This window comes from Ornithodoros turicata, chromosome 9, assembly GCF_037126465.1.
Source record: "Ornithodoros turicata isolate Travis chromosome 9, ASM3712646v1, whole genome shotgun sequence".
Taxonomy (NCBI): domain Eukaryota; kingdom Metazoa; phylum Arthropoda; class Arachnida; order Ixodida; family Argasidae; genus Ornithodoros; species Ornithodoros turicata.
This window is the reverse complement of record NC_088209.1, coordinates 7,867,893-7,890,095: the sequence shown is the minus strand read 5'-3', so window position 1 is coordinate 7,890,095 and position 22,203 is coordinate 7,867,893. Positions and strand designations below refer to the sequence as shown.

Genomic DNA, 22,203 nt, shown 5'->3' with positions numbered 1-22,203 from the left:
GGAAAATCCAGGGAACCGGTCTCGAAAAATTTGCCGTATCTCAAAATAACGTGATCGAAGTCCCCGTTGAAAAATAAACTACTGTAAATAAATGTTATCTGGCTATTTCTGCGTATGCATATATTATACACCGCCTTGCTTTATTCTGTATACTGGTGGCAGTACAGAAGCTTGTAGCAACATTGCGGCGTGCCTTATGCACCGGTGCGCGTTATACATGGAAGTTTTTTCAAATTCGGCTCATTTTTAGGGGTGCGCGTAATACACGAGTGCGCGTTATACACGGTATACACGGAAAATACGGTACTGTAAATAAATGTTATCTGGCTATTTCTGCGCGAAAAATACCAAAGCCCACTAAGACTAACCTGAACATGAAAATGCAAACACCGAACTTTTACTAACGTAATAATCAACTAACTAACGTGCTGTTCCGTCGCGTCCGTTTCGTTTATCTCCTATTTCTTAATTTTATTTATTTATTTATGTATTTCCGGAATAGCAAGCCGACGTCCGGTTTGGCTGACCTTTATCCCGTTTTTTTTTTTTTTTTTTCCTTTTCGTCTAATAAATATATCCCCGTTCCCCCGTCGCTGTCGTTGGTTTTCCTTGCTTCGCGAACGTGAATTTGGGTTCCGGAGAAGACTGTTGCTCAATAGAAGAGGTTTATTGGTCTCGGTGTCTCTTACACTGCCGCGACAATGCTGGCTGACGATAATCCCTTTACGAGCAGCTAAGTAAGCTTTTGTTCTGGTCTCCAAGGCCATGCCCTAAGTCAGCTGTCCATGAAAGTATAGAGGAGAGAGGGAGAAAGAAGGTGCAGGACCAGCATGATGTCATCGAAGACATCGGGTTGTTGCACTTCAAAAGGCCCGCACGCTTTGTCACAGGCCCACGGGCACATTGTCCAATAGCCTGATTGACATTTCTGGGCTTTTCAAATGCATTCTGGAGGGTATATAAACCGCAGCTTCTTTTGATGCTTCTCTTCTGAAGCCAACTGCAGCAGCAGAACTATGAAGGGAATCATCCTTGGTGACAGCCAAACCAAGTTCTTATCGAGCGAAAGACTTCTTTTGCCGCGGTCCGTAAAGGTGTGCACCTTTTCCATCGGTGGTGCGACGCTAACAGACCTCCCTGAGAGGTTTTTGGAGCTCCAGGTAACGCCTGGTCTGGATTTCATAGCCTTGTACGTCGGAGGCAACGACGTTGACAAAGGAGAGGACGTAATCAATTTCGTGTTTATTTTCCTTCAGTGTTTGTTACATTTTCATTTTCTTCTTTTTATTTGTTTCTTCCTTCCTTTTTCATTGTTTCTTTGCCGGGAATAGCAAGCCCCCGTAGCGCAGGCTAACCTTTGAGAGAAGGGAGTCACTGAAAAGGTTAGCCAGCTCTAGGACTCGAACACACATTCTCTGGGTTATCGGTCCAGTGCCCTGTGTGTTTGTCCCTCATTTGGAGGCTAACATTTCCGCTTTTTTCTTTGTTAGCGGACTGAGTTCGCGCAAAATCGAAAGATATAATTTCTAATTATGTCTGTATTCTTATATATGTCTGTATTTCTATTATTACAAATAATTAATTTCTAATCCAGAAGTGTGAATCGTAAAAGAACGTGTATGTACAGACAAAGCTTGCAAAGATGAAAAGAAATGCTCAATCTCGACAATACGTCGCCCGTCAAGTACGAAGTTATCAGTTTTATCGCCAACATCAACAGGAGGGGCCGGATCAGAAACAACAGCTGGAAACGTCATATCGTCAGCATCAATTGATGGAGTCTGACTAGATAAGAGATCCGAACTCGTCGAAGCGGAACACGCGCTAGTATCAGGAGGATTATCACTCAAACATGCAACATTACATAATTCATTTGAACCTTCAACAGATGACTTTCCAGACCGTCGAACACGAATACCTATGCGACCCAAATCCGCCATGAACCTCTTCGTCCGCTTATGCTTCCCGTACACAAATCCTCGAGGCATCGCAGCGAGACCAAACGCACAACCAAACTCGAAAGTAGGTTGCAAAGTGAGCATCCACACTCCCACACCATTCGTAACAGCCACAACTACGGTGCGCGTGCGCGCTGCATGGTCGGCGGATGGATACGGTCAAAATGTTCCGCGCGGTTTTGCTGTCGCGTCACCAGATGGCAACACAGAATGACGCCGTTCACGGGGCTTTGAGTGGGCGATTTTGCGTACTCACGTTTCATGCTTTTTTATAAAAACTATAAGTGGTAGACATATAAATTTGATGTCTATCGATTCCTGAAATAATTCCAGAGTGAGAAACGGAAAAGTTTTTTTCGAAATGGCTATAGAAGTTTAATAAAACCTTTTCAAAGAGGGAGGAGAAAAATTGTGTATTTTTTTCGCATTCGTGACGTCGCCGTAAAATACATACGACATATACGAGAAATCCTGTACCGCAATTCTCTTCATCTCGTCTTCCTCTTTATGATGAAAGCACCCGCGTCAAAATCTGCGCGGCGGTTACCGAGAGAAAGCATAAAAACTGTTCCATAGGAAATACATTGGGACGGAGAGCTGGTATGCCCTCTTAAAAGGTTTCTCCCTTCTCATGAACAGTTTCCTTCACGCTTTAAAGTTGATGAGGACGCCCGCATAGGCGTCGAAACGTCCTCTTCTTGTTTTATCGTTGTGTTTATTTGTTGTGCATGCAAATGATACGCAGTAATAAATGGATATATATATATATATATCCATTTATATATAGTAGTATAGTAGTATATATATATACTAGAAAAAAGAATAGCCGGAGCTCTTTGGCTGCACGTATAGCATATGTTTGAAACTCAAACGTCGCCATGTCAGTACTGGACAGCTGTTTCTGCCTTCTTGGACTTCAGCAGTACACAGGCAGGCAACGTTTGAGCGGATGGCATCAGAAGGTCACGTAACACATGATTCCTCCCGTCAGGGTGAGCTTACTCACCACTGAAAGCCCAGTGCAAAGGCAGTGAAGTATACTAGAAAAAAGAATAGCCGGAGCTCTTTGCCTGCACGTATAGCATATGTTTGAAACTCAAACGTCGCCATGCCAGTACTGGACAGCTGTTTCTGCCTTCTTGGGCTTCATCAGCAGTACAACAGCAAGTAGGCAACGTTTGAGCGGATGGCGTCAGAAGGTCAGGTAACATGTGATTCCTCCCGTGAGGGTGAGCTTACTCAACACTGAACGCTCAGTGCAAAGCCAGTGAAGTATACTAGAAAAAAGAATAGCCGGAGCTCTTTGGCTGCACGTATAGCATATGTTTGAAACTGAAACGTCGCCATGCCGCCATATCAGAGTAAAAGAGCAAAGCGAGTCAAAAGAACATCGCTCGCTCACGTTCATCATTGGCGGGGCCTGGAGGCTCTTCTCCCTATAGTTGAATAAAAGTAGAGTGTCACATTCATACGCGCAATCATAAGAGTAAGGTCTTATCAGACGTTGGCATCAGTGGGTTGCGTAACCAGCGATCAGAAGAAAGTTTAAAAGAAATAAAATATCACACAGATGGATACGCATGTTGTGAGCTTATGGGCATTTCTGCCGCGACAGAGGCTTATTTCCAGTATTGCTTGCGGGCTTTCGCCCTCCAGAGGCATGTCGCACTCAAGAAAAAACCATACATTCACTGGTTCAGGGGCTGAATGCCGCGCCGTTGGTCCTTCATGCATACCTGGATCGTTCTTGTACGAACAGCTCCACCTAGCCCTCTGATCTTTATGACGACCTAGCTTACGAACATTCCTTCTACGCCAGTGGCCACTCTGAAGTGTCACACTCATGCGCCCATTCACGTATCTCTACCTAGTACGTTTTAGAGAGTATATTTTCAGTAGTTTCCGCCTCCTAAGCCATAATGGTGATGATGAAGAGGAGTTGTGTCTTGATGATTTATGACAAAAGATTTAAATGCAGCGTGGCGATGAAAGGAGCAGTAACATGAAAGATGATAAAAGGGGGTAAAAGGTAAAGAGGTAAAGGCAAAAGGGTAAGAAATGGGGAAGGAGCATTAGAACGCTAAAAGACCCCCGGGCTCACCTCAATTTGTTCTTCGGTCATCTGAAAGATGACAGCACGTGACATCCACAGTCTAATAAACTCCGCTTTCTTTTGTCTCTGAAGCTCTCTTCTAAGAGACCACCTAATTTCGTTTTTCCACAAACCAAAAATTGTTGAAGTATGGGGTGGGGTTTTTTCCACGGGCGACATCACACCACATGCGCCATAGTCGGTAGGTGAGTTCGGCCACAAGAACCACGAACTGCCTCTTTATGCATTTGTTTTTTGACGACCAGTTCAAAAAGCATATTGTTGGGTAAGTGACAGGTTGGTCGGGAAAGAGGCGCCTCACTTCATTGAGGAACGGCATTATATAGCGGCAATCAAAAGAAGTAATGCTGGAGGCTTTCTTTACCTCCACAAAGGCAACACACCCCAGCTAGGTGCTTAGCATTCAGGTGATAATCGAGTCTTGGCAGTATGCCATGCGCTAGACGCCATACAAAGGCATTCCGTGTCCCATCCAGAAAATAAGAGTTAATGTTTTGCCAATCTGGCTGGGCTCCAGGTATCTCCAAACGTACCTGGTACACTTTCACTTTCTTTATTGACTCTGCCATATCTGTTGTTGTCATATTAAACACGTCTATGTCTTTCTTTTTTCCCACAATGACCTTGTGATCGCTTACAACATCTTGATAATACCTTGTGGGATTCGCCGCTCTCGGATTTGCATTATCAAGTTTACCCTCTATATGTCTAATACCTACACCTAACGAGTACCTAACAATCGCGCTCACTAGCGGCATGTCACAATATATTGGTTTAAGCACCCACTTTATATGTTCTGCTCTTGACATTAGTTCTATATCCAGAATGCCAAACCCGCCCCTTATCTTTGGCTCTTTCATCCTGCGCGTTTTACAAACTCGATACCCCTGCCCCAGATAAAAGGGAAGATAATTCTCTCAGTTATCTTAATTACCTTACGGTCTGGCTGCATAGCATGCATCACGTAAACTAATAAACTCATTAAATGTGTTTTTGTTATTTGTATGCGTGCGAAAGCGTTGAATTTTACTTGATTCAGATCGTTTACCTTCTCTCTTATCTTTTCTTGTTTTCCAGTTGCTATGTGCCAAACCTTCCCTGTTAAACAGCATGCCTAATACCTTTATATCGTTTTCGACTGGGACCCCATAAACTTCACTTGTGGAGACGTCCCAGTTACCAAAGAAAAGTAGTTCACTTTTGTCTTTGTTAATCTTTGCTCCACTTATACCTTCGTATCGTTCAGAGGCACGCAACACCTGTTTTACCGATTCAGCACTATTGATGATCACGGACACATCGTCCGCGAAGGCAAACGTAGGCAGGGCTTCTCTGACTATTGGTAAGAACACAGGCCTTGTGTGCCGCTGAATCATTTGAATAAGTGGCTCCATTGTTATCACAAAGAGTGCCGCAGATAGCGGACACGCTTGACGTACACCTCGCTTGATTGCAATTTCCCGAGTGGGGTGACCCTTGACCATAATTCGAGACGTGCCCCTAATGTATATTAGCTTTATTTTTTCAATTAACTTATTATGCAGTTCAATTTTTGTCAAGCAGTCGACCATGTAATTATGATTAACGCGGTCGAATGCTTTTTCCGAGTCAATAGTGAAAAGTGCTCCCGCATTTCCTGTTTTTATTATATAACACATGATGTCTCTTATTGATAACACATTTAGCTGAGCTGCACTTCCTTGTATATTGGCAGCTTGTGTATCGCTCACCACATCACACAATACTGGGTAGATGCGGTTTGCAAGGAGCTTTGCGATTATTTTATAATCGATATTTAATAATGTCACTGGCCTCCATGCTCTGATTGATTCCTTCTTATTCTCATCTTTACATATCAGGACAATCCTACCCTGGTAGAAGGACGTCGGGAGCTTGTTTTCATTAAATGCCGCATTAACCATACTTAAGAATGGCGTTGTCCCAGTACTTCTTGTAGAATACTAGCCTCAGGCCGTCTTCACCAGGTGCTTTCTTGTCATCTATCGTCAGCAGTACAACGGCAAGCAGGCAACGTTTGAGTGGATGGCGTCAGAAGGTCACGTAACACGTGATTCCTCCCGTCAGGGTGAGCTTACTCACCACTGAAAGCCTAGTGCAAAGCCAGTGAAGTACACTAGAAAAAAGAATACCCGGAGCTCTTTGGCTGCACGTATAGCATATGTTTGACACTCAAACGTCGCCATGGGCATTTCTGCCGCGACAGAGGCTTATTTCCAGTATTGCTTGCGGGCTGTCGCCCTCCAGAGGCATGTCGCACTCAAGAAAAATATAGCATATGTTTGTGTTTGCGTCTCGTCAGCCCTGGGTAGCTGCGCATCGTTCGGGATTGGCAAACCAGGGGTCACTGGGTCACTCAGCTGAGTGACCCATTTGCCAATCCCGAACGATGCGCAGTTACCCAGGGCTGACGAGCCGCAAACACGGCGAAACACGTGTCCTCTGGTGCTGTCGCATCGTTCCATGAGTATCTGTTTCTCTACGTGCAGCCATAGAAGCCATCTTAATCTGTAAGTTTGAATTTCAAACACGTCTAGCGTCATTTACTTATTTCTTTAAGGGCTTTTCCCCCTCTTTATATATATGTGTGCTTGTTTAGATACTCATAGTACAGGGTGTCCACGCTAACTGTGAACATATTTCTTAAAAATATGTATAACACTTTTTTCCAATATGAAATCATTGCAATATACACCGTTTTCCAACCAAGCCTCGTCCCCAGCATGCTCGCAGCGCGCCAAGCGCTTTCCTCCTCTCTGGAATGTGCGAACACCCCTCCTGACTTCCGAGCGGCTGTGTTCCGTGTGTTAACTGCGTACGTTGACGTCGTGATACAGTTGTCCTAATGCGTTTCCCTGCGTACTAGTGCTATGTCAACTAATGTACGATCGACGGGTAACCACTGTGTCATCTTCGGATGCACGAACAACTACCGGAAACGAAAAATGCTGGAGAATGAAGTCTGTGAAGTGCACGGCCAGCAGCGCGGGCATTGCGGTTGCAAACTGTTTCACCTGCACAGATTTCCGCATGACGATGAGGAGCGTCGGCAGTGGATAGCATGCGTAAACAGAAAGGATTTTACGCCCTCACAGTCATCTCGCGTGTGCTCTGAACACTTTGTGGATGGAAGAAGAACAGAGAGGAACCCGACGCCGATGATCAACCTTGGCTATGAAAGAAAGGTGCGTCTCTCTGGGAGTTCACAATGCGATTGTTTCGCCTTATTAAGCAATGTCTCACATGCTTCATGCATATCTCAGGTGAAGGTCGGTCGACGGCGCATTCTAAGGCAACCCTACCTGCCGAGAAAAAAACGAAAAGTGAGTAACCGGAATCACGTTGGGTTTCAATTGTGAGACCGTGAAAAGTACTGTTGAGATTACCCGGTGTTTGAACACCCTGACAGATTTCGTAAGCCTAAGCACTGGAATCTCTCTCTCCTCATGATACATTTCTCAGTGACTTTGAAAATCGTTGTTAGGTTCGTCCCGACGAAACGCAACCAAGAACAGTTCCCGGCATGGGCTTGGTGCAGGGTGCAGCAGATAGCAGGGATGAGGTGCCTATCACTACTTCGTTTCCCGGCATGGACTTGGTGCAGGTCGCAGCAGATAGCAGGGATGAGGTGCCTATCACTACTTCGTTTCCCGGCATGGACTTGGTACAGGTTGCAGCAGATAGCAGGGATGAGGTGCCTATCACTACTTCGTTTCCCGGCATGGACTTGGTACAGGTTAGAGCAGATAGCAGGGATGAAGTGCATATCACTGCTTCTTTTCTTGAGCAATATTTACATAATAGCACTGTCCGTACACAGCTTGCTTCACACAGCACAACCTTGCTGTCCGACGTGCAGTTACCAATAGCATGTTTTCTCATACTTTCACTTCTTCTTGAAGTGTGACTCTAGTGCAGAAAGGAGTCCCCCAGAAGTGCAGCACTGCAACACCGGTGAACCTGGCACAGCACAAATATTTCATGTAGTTCCATCTGTGCCAACAACTTCTGTTGAAACACAGACAGACAATGACTCTGCAAGAGTCTTTAGTAGTTCTTGTCTTTACCCGGTGTTTGAACACCCTGGCAGATTTCGTAAGCCTAAGCACTGGAATATCTCTCTCCTCATGATACATTTGTCAGTGACTTCTCTGAAAATCGTTGTTAGGTTCGTCCCGACGAAACGCAACCAAGAACAGTTCCCGGCATGGACTTTGTGGAAGGTGCAGCAGATAGCAGAGATCAGGTGCCTATTGCTACTTCGTTTCCCGGCATGGACTTGGTGCAGGTTGCAGCAGATAGCAGGGATGAGGTGCATATCACTACTTCGTTTCTTGAGCAATATGTACATAATAGCATTGTCCGTACACAGCTTGCTTCACACACCATAACCTTGCTGTCCGACGTGCAGTTACTGATAGCATGTTTTCTCATACTTTTACTTCTTCTTGAAGTGTGGCTCTAGTGCAGAAAGGAGTCCCCCTGAAGTGCAGCACTGCAACACCGGTGGACCTGGCACATCACAAATATTTCATGTATTTCCATCTGTGCCAACAACTTCTGTTGAAACACAGACAGACAATGACTCTGCAAGTATCTTTAGTAGTTATTGTCTTTAGCAGCACAGGCAATATAGAAATATAGTTAACACAGAAATTCTCTGTGTTCATTCAGGATCGCAACCGTGACGTAGCCACACAGTGGGAGGATCTAGCCTCAGCGGACCATACATACAGCTTGCCACTGAACTTGGGAACTCTCCATTCATCCGTGAGGTCTCGGATGTCGACTTCTGACATTCTGTTTTACACAGGACTGTCAGAGGAAGTGTTTCAGAAGATCCTTCTATGCCTCGAACAATCATTTCGGCCCCTCTCACAATTGCCATTGGAGGACCAGTTACTGCTTGCATTGATGCGCCTCAGACTGGGGACTTTGTACCGAGATCTTGCTTGGCGGTTTTCTATATCTCCATCGTCTGTTTGCAAGATATTTAACAGTGTCCTGAAGTCACTGAATGAAATTATGAAATACTCCGTGGTTTGGCTGCCGAAGTCAAGGATACAAAGCAGCATGCCAGATTCATTCATTCAGAGCGGTTACGAGAACACCAGGTGCATTCTAGACTGCACAGAAGTTTTCCTCCAGAGACCGAAGAAACAAATGGCCAGGGCACAAACGTACAGTTCCTATAAGGCACATAACACACTTAAGTTTTTGATTGTTATTGCGCCAAACGGCTTTATAATGTATGTGTCCAAAGCATATGGGGGTCGGGCCTCTGATAAGTTCATTGTGAAGGATTGTGGAATTCTAGAGTACTTCGCACGAAATGATGAAATCATGGCTGATAGGGGCTTTACACTGGACCCTTACCTGGCAGCCCAAGGGGTGAAGCTAAATGTCCCAGCCTTCACTAGAGGTAGGTGGATGCTGAATGTGCGAAGTGTGCTTGTGATATTGCTGTTAATTCATGCAACAGCTTCGCTTATCTCAAACTTTCCATTCCATTAGATGTTCTGACATTTAATATTTGAATTTTTAATTTCTTGTGATTATTCAAGCCATAATACCTGGTTAATGACATTTTGCTGTACATGGTCTCAGTGCTCAGCTGAGGCTTGCTAACCAATACCAAAAGTGTTAGTTAACCTACCGAGTACTTGGCAAAAAAAAAAAGTAACTGAGCCGAGTACCAAATAGCAATACAGTTTTTTCCCCGGCTATTACCGTTGTAGTAGTGAAATCCGGGATGTGCTTTTTTTTTCCTGAAAAATAGTGTGAGGCGGACTTGGCAAACTTCGGAGTTCAATTTTGAAAATACAATTTCTCACAAATTAAATTTCATAGAAGTGCTCAGAAGTCATGGCAAAATCTCCCCCGAGATAAATAGCATTACCCCATAGTCTTCAGACAAGTAGAATTTGTACTACTTTTTTTCTTGTCCACATCGGGTGAAATACTGTGTTTGTACCCCCTCAAGGCAAGGCACAGCTGTCTGAAGAGGAGGTCACCAAAACCCGACGGATTGCATCCGTTAGAATCCATGTTGAGAGGGCCATCAACCGGATGAAAACCTATCGAATATTCAAGTCATCCCTTAGCATCAAATGTAAAAAGACAATCGATATGATGATTTTTGTGTGTGCAGGACTGTGTAACTTTAAGCCACCCCTTATTGCTGACGTAACAGGCACACAGGAGCAACAATGGGGCCAGACTGCACATGAACCATGAATAAAATACTTCAGTCATTGAACTGTATAGTTTAACTTTACTGTGTACCTGGAAGAACATTTCAATTTCTCAGTTCCCGTGATATCTTTACATCTGTGACAGCTGCCGGTACTCCAAGTCCATGTCCAGTGTACCTTCCCGGCCCATTTCCTCAAGCCGTGGTAACATACTTCCAAAATAAAACTTCTTTAGCCTTGGAGTTGTTTTTCTTACATAACTTTCACTGAAAGGTACCCTTGCAAGTACTGCAGTTGCTACTGACCACACATAGAAGAAGCACAGTTTTTTCTGAGTGCACAGCATTGTGTACTGAACTTGACTGTAGTAGTTGTTTGGACCGCTTTCTACGAGAATGTAGTCCTTGCCTTTCTTGGCTATGTCATACCGCCCGCTGCCAATTAATTCCTCACAGTCCTCTACGAAGGGACACTTAATTTCCAATATTGCATCACAGGACTCTACAACACCGTCCGGCGTGGCCGAAAGCCACGGATAGTCTTTGCACACATGTGTACCACAGTGTGTGACACGAAGCCCAAAGTCAGTTTGGAACTGTTGGCGAGCGACTGCTTCATTCCTTATGCCGTGCTGTGTGGCAGCATTTCCATGAAAACTTGGAGAGGTGAGAGACTGCAGTGCCTTGGCCGTTGATGTTGTTGCTCGCTTCGGGACCTTTTTGATATTCGAGGCAGTTATTCGCAGCTTTCTGGATATGTACCACAGGGAGCTGTTCTGTGTCCTGGTGGCTTCCTCTAAAGTGGTCATTGCAGAAACAGAAAGATCAATATATCTGTTGTAAAACGTGTTGCATGGACCACAAGATGCTGGCAAACTGGCGATGTCCTCATGTGATGAATGCTGGACAGCAGGAATGCCTGCTCGATGCTGTGGCTGCCGTGCTGGAGCTGCCATTGTTGCATGAAATAATGTGCCTGCAGTGAAGAACACCGGTCACTATGGTGCGTCATACATTAAGCACACATTTTAGTATTATTATTATTTATTTTATTTTCATACTTTTTATTATTAAGCATACACTTTATTAAGCTTCCAGGCTCAATGAGTATGAATGCTGTGCTGTATCTGTATGCTGTGCTCCTACATATGAAGGCGAACACATTTCAGGGCTATGAACCACAATTTTTACTTACATGTTCCCAGACTGTTGAGACTGTTCCCCAATACAAAAAAGAGGTAGCATTTTTCACACTCAGTTAACTCTGTAACTGCAGCATAATACAACAGATCATGTCACATGATGATGCTCACCAGGTATATTTATAATGTTGTGAAATGGGGACCTCTTGTAAAACTCCTTCAGATCGTTGTCGTTCCCACACAGCTGTGGCAAAGGGGGCTGCGGCCTTCTTGGGACATCTTTATCTATGGTTCTCGTCTGTACTTTGAAGTTGATATCTTGAAGAGCTGCAGGCTCCATGTTTCTTTTGGTGCCCTTATTCCATGCAGCTGCTCTATCAGTACACGCCTCCCCAGTGAGGCCCGATGCCACGGCAAGATCCACCTTCCACAACAGGGCCCCAACATGGCTGCATACTTTGCCTTTGCCTGCCATACATGTGCAGCCACTGTTAACTACCTCACCAGCTCGCTGACAGCACACCCATGAGTCATGATGTACTTTAACTGATTGTGATGCCTGTACTTGACATTTCAGTAACACAAGAGAGCTGTCAATCTCATGCACAAACACTGCACCAACCCAGCCACTCTGAAGGTATGTGTACGAGTCCATGCTTCGAAAGGCGTTTACATCCTTCAGGTCGCATGCCTTGTTACTGACAAGATAACACACAATGTGAGGCATTCGTACCTGCGGCCACTTCTTCATATCGTCACTCCAGCCTGCGATAGAGGTTGGGTGCTGATATACTTTGTTACCTGTGCAAACACGAGAGAAATCAAGCATCGCAATCAGTAAAGGTGCTTATCTGCGCAAGATAGAACAGGCACGTTCACACGCAGTATTCACACACATGTGGCATACGATATTGGGGCTCATATGTGCATGGCTTTGTCACAAATGGCAACTGTACAAACAACCGCCTCAAGTTAAAATAAAAACAGCATTCCCATAAGCTTTTCCTGAATAATAAATGGAATAATTTCCATCTGCACATCCTCTAACAATAGTGCTTTGGGCTGAACCTCCCAGAGAGACCCAGGCGTCTTATGCCGTCAAGTTTGCGTGGTGCACCATTGCGCGAACGTAGCCTGAACGAAAGAAACGAAAACTAGCGGCGCACAGTGTTCCGCCAATATGATGAAGAGATAACAAATATGACAAGCATTCAATACGAAGAAAGGAATAAACGCTCACCTCCAATGCATATTGTTGGTTGGACAGATCTTCTTCCTTCGCCTGTGTCGGCTCCGGCCGATACGTCTGTATTATTCATTCTAAGCTGGCATAGACAACAGTCACCGTTTTGACAGTTTTTTCTTCTCTCTCTGTCTCACGGAAAACTCCACGCAAAGGCACAATCCAAGAAGCTGCTAGTCGAACTGGCAAACACGTCGATACGTGCAGCAACCCACAGCACGCAAAGGCTTTCCCATTTATCCGCACAAGCCAGCATGGCGCCGACGCCCCTTCGCACGCTAGACGGCGCTGCGCTGCCAAAATGGCGACGCCCACAGAAAATTCATGTATAGCATATGCTGAAAAGCACTCCCTAGCAGGGCATTAGCAAAGTCCAAAGGCAATGTCTTAATTAACTTTCATTAATTAAGTTTTTAATTATAAAAGCTACAAAGTCGTCCCAATGAGAACATCTGTTCCTTTCGGTCACCTGATATCGTAGCCGTTTTCAGAACAAAAATCCGTTCGATAGATCGCCCGCAAAAAATTCGTGAAGGAACGCCATTTTTTCTTCATTTTGTTCATTGCGCTTCTTAGAAGACGCGTCTTTCTTTCACCCCCAATGTGAGAGGGAGAAAGAGCACACTATCGCCTGTCGCGTCCTGGAAAAAGATTAAAAGGAAACAGAAAATGCAACCCAAGATAAAACCAGTTCCGATAGAGTCACCTGAAACATTTGTTTTTGTTTTTTTTCCGCAAGTTAAAGCTAATCTTCGTCGCATGAGGCGGCACTGTGCTCCTTCCAACTCTTCCGTTGGGGATGAAGCAAATACGCGTCTCCGAAGATGCGCAATGAACAAAATAAAGCAAAAAAAGGCGTTCCTTCACTAAATTTTGCTGGCGATCTATCGAACGGATTTTTGTTCTGAAAACGGCTACGATATCAGGTGACCGAAAGGAACATATGTTCTCATTGGGACAACTTTGTAGCTTTTATAATTAAAAACTTAATTAATGAAAGTTAATTAAGACATTGCCTTTCGACTTTGCTAATGCCCTGCTAGGGAGTGCCCTTCAGCATATGCTATATTGCAATGATTTCATCTTGAAAAAAAGTGTTATACACTTTTTTTAAAAAATATGTTCACAGTTAGCGTGGACACCCTGTATATGATGATCAAAAGCGGCCAAATGAATTATTTCTACCAAACAGTTTTTGTGCAAAGAAAAAAAGAAAAAGATACGTGAGAGGATAAGATAAAGAGAGAGATAAATGAGATGAGAGATAAAGAAGATGTGGCCCTGAATACGAGTGTTTCGCTTTTGCCGTTTTTGCACGTGTATATCTCCAGAGTTTTAAGGGGTATTGTTCTGCAATTGTTTTAGACTTTAGCATACCTATAGACCAGCAGCCCGAGCGCTCTGTGATATAAAAAAATGGAGAACATGATCTAGAGCACAGTTTTGTTCCCACTTCAACGCGTGGTATCCATGGCTGTAGATGTCCGTCATTACCGTACTTGGTATCAGTCTACTGATCTTTCAATGCTCTTTTATTTGATATATCTATCGTGCGTGCACGCCGCTCATAGCCACAGTTGGTTCGCGGCGCTAACACGGAATTAATAAAAAATAAATCGTGCGTGTACCCTTTACAGGTATCTGGGCACCTGGGTTTTCATCTTTGAAAAGTTGGTACGCTTCACGCACTGTTCGCGTCATGAAACGCCTCACAACTTCGACCTTTTTCGTCGTTGATCACTACCGTGAGGACATCCTACACGTTCGGGCTTTGCACAGAGCATCTATAGTTGTCGTTTGCGTAATACTTCAAAGGAACGTCCACATCTTCCTTTTTATCCTTCTTTCCCGCGTAGATGGCTGGAACAGCCCAGACTCCAGCCTTCAGCGTGCGCGCTTTTTCAATCACATGCTTCGTGGATTCTGGGACCAAGCGCTGAATATCTTTCTTGCTGAGGGAACCAGGAAGCAGCGTGTACAGTCGGCACCGATCTGGATACGAAGTGGTGTTATGAAGGGCTTTACGAAAGCCCTCCACCCTCTAGGAGCAGGTGTTGCACTCGTCCTGCTGAGATGTCTTATGATAGGCACTGAAGCACACAATCGGTACCACGTAACTGCCAATGCCAAAGATCCCTCAGAAGCCTTCATTGGGATCACAATATTTTATGAACCAAAAATTTCCAACCCGCTCCGAGAATACAAAGGAATGAGACACTTCCGTGACCACAGCAACTCACAATGCTTGCAGCAACTTGAAAGCACCTAACTTCACAGAAGAGCCATCCCTTCCTACAAACACTGTTTTTTAATTGACCTGCCGCAATTCCGTTGTCATTAGGGGAACCAGCGACATTTTAGCCCGTATGAAACGTCCGATCCGACTATCGCGCATGTGCATTAGTTGTAGGATGCGTGATTTTGGTCAAACGACCCGCTCGCTCTCAGTCGGCTCGACCGATTGGCATTGACATCGCGAAGCAAGATGGAAAGTTGAGTTGTCGAGTTCTGGTTAAAGTTACTATGGAATTGCACTGTAGGCAGGGCTTGAAACTGTTATTTTTTGGGGTTCGGTTCGAGTTCCGGTTCAAAGCTATTGGTTCGGTTCCGGTTCAACGCAACCAAAATAACGGTTTGAACCGAATTACGTATGGCTGTGCTAGTCAGTCTACCTGATGTGAGAATTAATATCAGATTCCGGCTATGGCTTGCTCCTTCTTTCTTCATCTTACTCCCTCGCCTCTACACTTCATAGGTACAAAGAACCATGCAGTTCACAGCAGTTGATCTCTTACTGCACCAAAAAGTGCTGGGAAATGGCGTACAGCTCATCATCTGTTTGTACTTTGTGACATGTGAGTGTACTGGAGTAGCCAGTTCGACTTGGTCGAAACTCACATCCCCATTTTTTCTTTATCACATCACATCGCTAGCATACCATCGAACTCCACTGCAAAAGGCTATCGCCACTTTCTCAAGAAAGAAAAAAAAAAGAGAAGAAAACGGACATGTAGTAGAACGGACGCGTATCCCAAAGTCCCTTGCGCAGGCTGACACGCTGCTACCAGTTTAAAAAAGGTTGCCGCTCCTGTGTTTCCTTCCTCGATGCTCAGGGTCTGGACCACATGCCAACCTCTTTCCCGTAGTGGCTAGAGGTCTGCATTGCTTGCGGATGTTACTCTGTGAACTATTAAAACTTATGTCACCTTCACACTGCGAGGCTGAATGAATGCAAGTATAGCCAAGGGAACAATGCAAAGTGTAGCTGTCGCGTAGCGCATCTTTACACCTAGAGTCACAAAAATAAAAAGAGGTGTCGTGAACCTTTTGCAGGTGAGGCTGTAGGAGGTGCATGTACCACCACTTCTTGGTTTATCAATTTGTCAGCTCTATGAATTCGGCAAGATTTCGAGCGATGTAGGCAGCTGGAGCGCGGCAGTCGAGTGGGAAGGTATAGGCGTACCGAATCTCATTTTTTCGGTTCAGTTCCGGTTCGTTCAAGGGAAGCGAAAAAATGTTTACGGTTCGGTTCGGGCAAAAAGTAACGTTTTTTTGCGGTTTTCGGTTACGCTTCAGTTCCGGTTTCGACCCCTGCTTGTAGGTAACGGATTCATCATCGGGGGTCACTATCTATGACCGAAATACAGGTAAGCGGCCGTGGTGCCTTTGGTTGTTAGCACTCGAGTTTTGGACTCCTTGGTTGTTCAACGTTGTTCAGCTCACTTTTGACCACTGGCGAGTGAAAAAAAAATACAATCGACCTTAGCTGAGCTTGTAATATAGGCGCATTAACACGTGTGTGCTGCTTTTATTTTCTGGTCCACTCACTGTGTTCTTGAAATCTTTCATGCATAAGCGGCTATACCACTCAGCATCGGCCATTCATTGCTGTGTGTGTCTCAGCGTCTCCCAGAGAGTGTGGGATGTTTTCTGTATGAACAGTCTTGGAATTATTTACTGTCAATGCGTTACAAGTACAAATACTAGGTAAATGGGATTTATAGCCAAACGCTGGTATGCACATGTGCCCTAGGCAGTAAAACATCCATTTGGGCTTATTGGTAAATTTCCGTGAAGATAAAAGCTCTCGAAAAAAAATGTCTCCTCTTAGCGCTTTTATCGTCACCGAAATGTACCACCAAGGCCAAATGGATGTTTTATTGAACGTGCTCTATGTTGTGTCATCTGTGTTTGCCTCCTTTAAGCGCTTTTATTGTCGCGGTGCCCTAGGCAGCGGCTGATAATGCCGGTATTATGTCTGTCGTGCCTCGTTGGCAGAACTTGGCCAGTGAGTTCCAGAGGCTGGAAGACACAGAAAGGAACAACATGAAGACACTAGTTGCCATAAGGCGTGAAGGCGCTTGAGGATACAGTTGCGTCGGTTCCATTGCAAGATGCCAACTAATTACGTGGCTAGTATCATGTATGTTTTTTTCCTTATTTACATAACTGCCGATATTGTGATCAACATCTGTATGAACGGGAATGATCTAGATATGCCACCTTGTCACGTTCTTTCATTATTTGTACGGCTTATGTGCCGGCAGGCATGTACGAATGGACATGTAAATAAAGTCCACACAGAAATAAAGGATTTTAGGTCCACACTTGCATCCTTGTGTTTATCTCATGATTAAAATTACAATATTTCCATGAGCGCACGATACCTATGGGGCCCGAATAGAGATCCTCCACAGGTCCCTCGAAGATCCGCATCGGCGGTTCTACGACATCCATTTCGCATAATTCTCTCTACGTGCAGCAGATGATTATTTTTGTGATAAATCTCTCTTAGAGTACCTGCAGCATATATTCACAAAGACATAGAGTCTGTGATGTGCGCCTGAGGAGGTAGAGCAGTCGCAAGTGACGATACACTGTTGGTTCCTTGGTAGAAATTTGGAGTGCTGTTCGAATAGCAGTTTTCCTGCTGACTTAAGGGAATTTGTACGCCATTTTCCAGGCAGCGAGTAGCGACCTACGCTTAATTTACACAGAAAAATATGCACTGTGTACGCTCAATAACTTTCTGTTGCTGGCGTAAACCTTTCCCCGATCAGCAGCGTTCTGTATGTGATGTCGCATGTCACAACTTGTTTAGCAGTGCCTCCCCTATTCAATTCTTACCAGTAAAAATTCAGCGCTTATCATATGCTGTTCAGGTAGTAGTGACTTTCTGTGCTCGCTTGGGAAACTGTGGTGTCTTTCCCACATTATGCATGAATTTTCCGATGACAGAAATTGGTGGGATGTTCTCAGTTTATCAGCGTATCTTTGGTTTGTGCAGTCATAGCTATTCGGGCAATAGTGTGTGTACTTTTTCCCTGCTCTTTACTTCTCTCACTGCTTTTATATGCAGAACGCGTTCGTGTCGCTTGGTAAAGCTGAATCATATTCGATCAGGGGAAGTGGGTTTCTTTGTTTGTTAGATGTGGTTGAGTGTCAGTATTTGCATTGCTCAATATGCTGAAATTGTTGCTCATATGGTGAAATAAGCAGTCCCTAATTTTGCAGTATTGATAGTGCCCATTGTAAACATAGTTCGTTGTTTCTTTCACATCATCACGTGTTTGCATTCGTCGGTCTCGATTATGTGTTTTTCTCTCTGCTTGTCCAGAGCTCTCCTAACGTACAAAGACACGTTGTGATGACATCACACATGACGTCCCACGTTATTCAGAACTGGAACTGGGGGTCAGAAGAAGAACTGTGCCACCACCTGACGTAATGCCTTGCAACTAGGTAGTCACCTGTTTCCACAACCGTTGACACAGCAATGGTCAGGGTCAGGTCTTGGCCGCCTTCTTCGAGATGACATCGTTCATTTTAAATAAATTGTTTCTGTCCACTATATTTCTATATATTTTTATAACTGGACAAAAAGTAGAGTGTCGTCTCCCGGCTTTTGGAGTATTTTTGCACATATTTTTATGACCACAAGTATCAGAAAATATCCAGGATGGTCCTGGAATGAATTAGATGCTTACCAATTAGTGTGATGATTGAGTGGATGGTCCTGAGTACTGTAGGGATGCTAATTGCAAATTTAATGTTTTATGGTACTGGTGGTCAGTGATTACTACTATTAATATGATGGTTCTAGTGGGTCCCCCCAGACTTGACCGGCACTTATTTGATTCGAAGGCAGCATCTGTGTATCACCCGAAGGAAAGGCATATGACTGGAAATCCCCTCTCGAGCTATAACTATTCACGTTATCAGCTCTATGATTTGAGACAAAAGATATGCCTACTAGCAGCATTGCGCAGCCAATGAGAGTGGCTTTAACTCCAACGTCGAGGTCCTTGGGATAGGCGACTATGAAACGCTGCAAACGTTTCGCCACTTCTGGCACAGAATCGAAGATTATATATCCAATCACATGGGATCGGTCTTTAGTTTCAATCTGGAAGACAAAATGCATGTTATTAGCAGGGGCCCATACAAGGTGTATTTGTTCTTTATTCGACTACAGACCAAGGGCCCCGATTCATCGCTGCACGTAGTACACAGTAGGAACATTGCAGAAATGAGTTTTAACCAGGGTAACGAACCGCCAAAAATAAGGAATGCTTTTCGGCATATGCTATATTGAAATTGATTTAGTCTCGGAAAAATAGATGTTTCACTCTTAAAACATATGTTTGCATTTAGGTGGGACATCCCTCGGGTGTCGACATCGGTAGCGCACGATAAGTGGCGAATTATGTCCGCAGAGCACCGCGAAGTATCCACTACCTCGAGCATATATCGCGGGCGGTGATCGCATATAAGTTGGCTGTCGATTGTCAAGTAGGCACATGTCAGCATTCTCCATTCCTTCCAACAACTTCCTTCTCTGGCCGGCCGCCGTGCGGCGTGCCTAATCCATATGATGAGCACTGAAGTCACCAAGCACGACTGTTGGCGATTGAAGTGAATTGACAGTGAACAAGCAGAGGACGCTACGCTACGCGGATGGTTTGGCTACCTAGGAGCCTCTCGAGCGACCTAGCATTGCTGATGATTCCTCACATCTTTTACAATCACGCTGCCAAAGCTTCGGAAGAACGGCATCAATTTTGAAGGGGTCTGTGCACCACACCCTCTATTTCTACAAAACCTTCTAGTGCAAAGAAGGGCTTGTTCACTTCTAATGTACAGTTTGGTGTTGCCCTGTAAATGTGCGTAACCTCGTGTATTGTTGGGGACATGGTTGCTTAAAATCTCAGGCCTTCGGCCGAGCAGTCGCCCTATCGGTCACATCGCCCACAAGGGAATTATACTATTACATTATCCGAGGTAAGGCCGCACAGCGCCACCTGTCGGGAGAGAGTACCATTAGAGTCACTGTACCGGGGGAAGAGTAACTCAATAATTTTCATAGTGGATATCTACATATATTTCGACGCGTTACCATCCTCCACTGCCCCTTGATCTTACATTAGGTTGTCATCAACTTCAGTGTGCAAGTCTTTTGGTGACTCCTCGGAGAACTCTGCGTGCGAAGAACGGGGGATAGGGGCCTTCCTCAGCCTCCTAGGTGTCCGGTATGCAAAACTGCTTGGGACTGCCGTCCACTTCAACTTCTTTCGAATCTCCTTGTCCTCGAAGTCGTCGCGTGTGAAGTGGCCCTGCTAGTGGCGTCTTGTTAGCGCCGCAGGAAAAGGAACGCAATGGCAAGATCCAACAAGCACTACCTTGATACGCCCGGCTGTTCTCCGCATAGTTGAACTGTTATTCAATACTGTGTGCAAAGGTTCTGCAATGAAAAATAAACACGCCACGAAATTTACCTCGCTCAAGCGTGTGTTATTCGTAGGCGCGAAGTTCTTCCGGCAGGTTCTGCGCCGATCTACGCGTCTCGTTACTTTTGCCCTCCGGAATGCAGAAAAATGGTTTGCCTGACTCTGTCCCGTTGCAGCACAACATCCAGACATGGTTGTTCGTAGTTCCTCAGCTCTGAGATCCATTTCACGTAAAAAAAAACAAGAGCGGCGCACGAGCGTACGCGCACATGCGTCCCAGCTATTGCGTTCCCCGTAGACCCGGCGGGAGGTTGGGAGCAGAGGAGGAAAACGCACCACGTGACGCGCCTCGGCGAATGAGCAAGGCGGCGGCACGGCGAAAGCGGATGCGATACTCTTCGCCCCGGGTACAGTGACTCTAGTACCATCGCATTCACAGTGCCGTCTGCTGGGAGAGCAGTTCAGCACGGCCTCCCCTCGAGGAAGGCATTGGTATAGTTCCTTCGTGCGCGACATCACCGATAGGGGATGACTCCGCCACGGGGTGGATATTTTAGACAACCGTGTCCCCAACGGCACTTTTCCTATAAATTTACACGAAGAAATTTCCTTCAGTAGAATGGCGTAAGTCAGGAAGCAGAGCCGTTCTAATAGAGGGGGAGGTGAGAGCGAGAGATGCCTCGGGCGCTCTGGACGGAGATAGTGCCGGACGGCAGGCCCTGGAAGGGGGGGGGGGGGTTAGACAGTATATAGTGGAAATAAAGTCCCTCCAAAGGTCAATAAAATAATAAAATGCGTTGAATTCACGATCTCGGCAGTTGCAAATAAGCGTTTTCACTTTATTGTTATTCCCAAGGGGGGATTCGAACGATTCGCGCAACGACCGGTCACAGACCGACTGCTGTTGTGTCGCAGCTGTCTCGGGACATATAAATCCAGGAATGATAAATTAAAAATAAATCAAGTTTTCATACGTTCCCATTAAAACCCCCAAGCTGGAACATGGCGACCCGTCCATCTATATGAAGCGTCAGTCTGACGGATAGATATGAACCCTCTATTTGACACGTAGGGTGTTAGATATGAGAAGAGAAGCAGATAGCAGATTTAGATAGTTGGTGGTGGTAGTGGTATGTGGTGCTGTTTGTGGTCGTCGTGGTGGGGTGATAAGGGAACACATAAAGGCAACATCCGATAAAAGATATAAAGCGCAAGAGAACACATAAAAGGAAAAAAAACGCGCAAAAACATGTAGGAGAATACGTCTAATCCTGACGCATTTCTGCCGCATTAATTACATTAATCGCCCATTTCTTTACCTTCACCCTTGCAACCAAATCACACGCACACCAATTGTACGAAAGAACAGTACCCCGAAAGCTTTTTTCGCTGGACAGCAGGGAAGAATTGACCAGGTTTTGACGCCGCCCACTTTAAGCACAGGCTCTTTATGGGCATCGAGGATAGTAAATAAGGAGCGAAAGATGCTGCAGTTCTCCTGCACGTAGCCAACTACTTGACTTTCCGGAGCCTCCACGATCATCTTCTGCAAGAGTGAAACAGACTGGAAACATAATGTTATGCAACGCACATCATGTTTTATATGCACATACAAGCACTTAAAGGGGCACTAAAATGCGAAAACAAGTTCACTTCAAATTATGTTCGCTCGTTAATTTCGCGCCTGTTATCACAAGCCAAACTTTGATTCCGATACGGAGCTACAATCGAGATTATACCGGGCTCTTTCTTGCTTCGCCACTAAGCAGTGAATGTGCTTTCAGCTCGTGCATGGGTGTTTTTAGCAGT

The 22,203-nt window shown here is 45.1% G+C and overlaps 1 protein-coding gene and 1 long non-coding RNA gene across 2 annotated transcripts in view; one reads left to right on the top strand and one right to left on the bottom strand.

Moving 5' to 3' along the window:
- The window catches only part of LOC135369263 (uncharacterized), a 33,573-nt gene extending 11,634 nt beyond the window's left edge, over positions 1–21,939 (bottom strand). The window contains exons 1-2 of the long non-coding RNA XR_010415034.1: positions 21,767–21,939; positions 18,921–19,073 (exon numbers count right to left, since the gene is read on the bottom strand). This is a non-coding gene — a long non-coding RNA (uncharacterized LOC135369263). The remainder of the gene's footprint in view (positions 1–18,920; positions 19,074–21,766) is intronic.
- On the top strand, positions 6,886–10,392 carry LOC135369262 (uncharacterized). Its single transcript, XM_064602872.1, has 7 exons — positions 6,886–7,274; positions 7,353–7,412; positions 7,574–7,825; positions 8,258–8,401; positions 8,544–8,678; positions 8,764–9,511; positions 10,073–10,392. Exons 1-7 carry the CDS (start codon positions 6,960–6,962, stop codon positions 10,324–10,326), a joined length of 1,908 nt encoding a protein of 635 aa, XP_064458942.1. The 5' UTR covers positions 6,886–6,959; the 3' UTR covers positions 10,327–10,392.
- Positions 21,940–22,203: the final 264 nt, after the last annotated feature.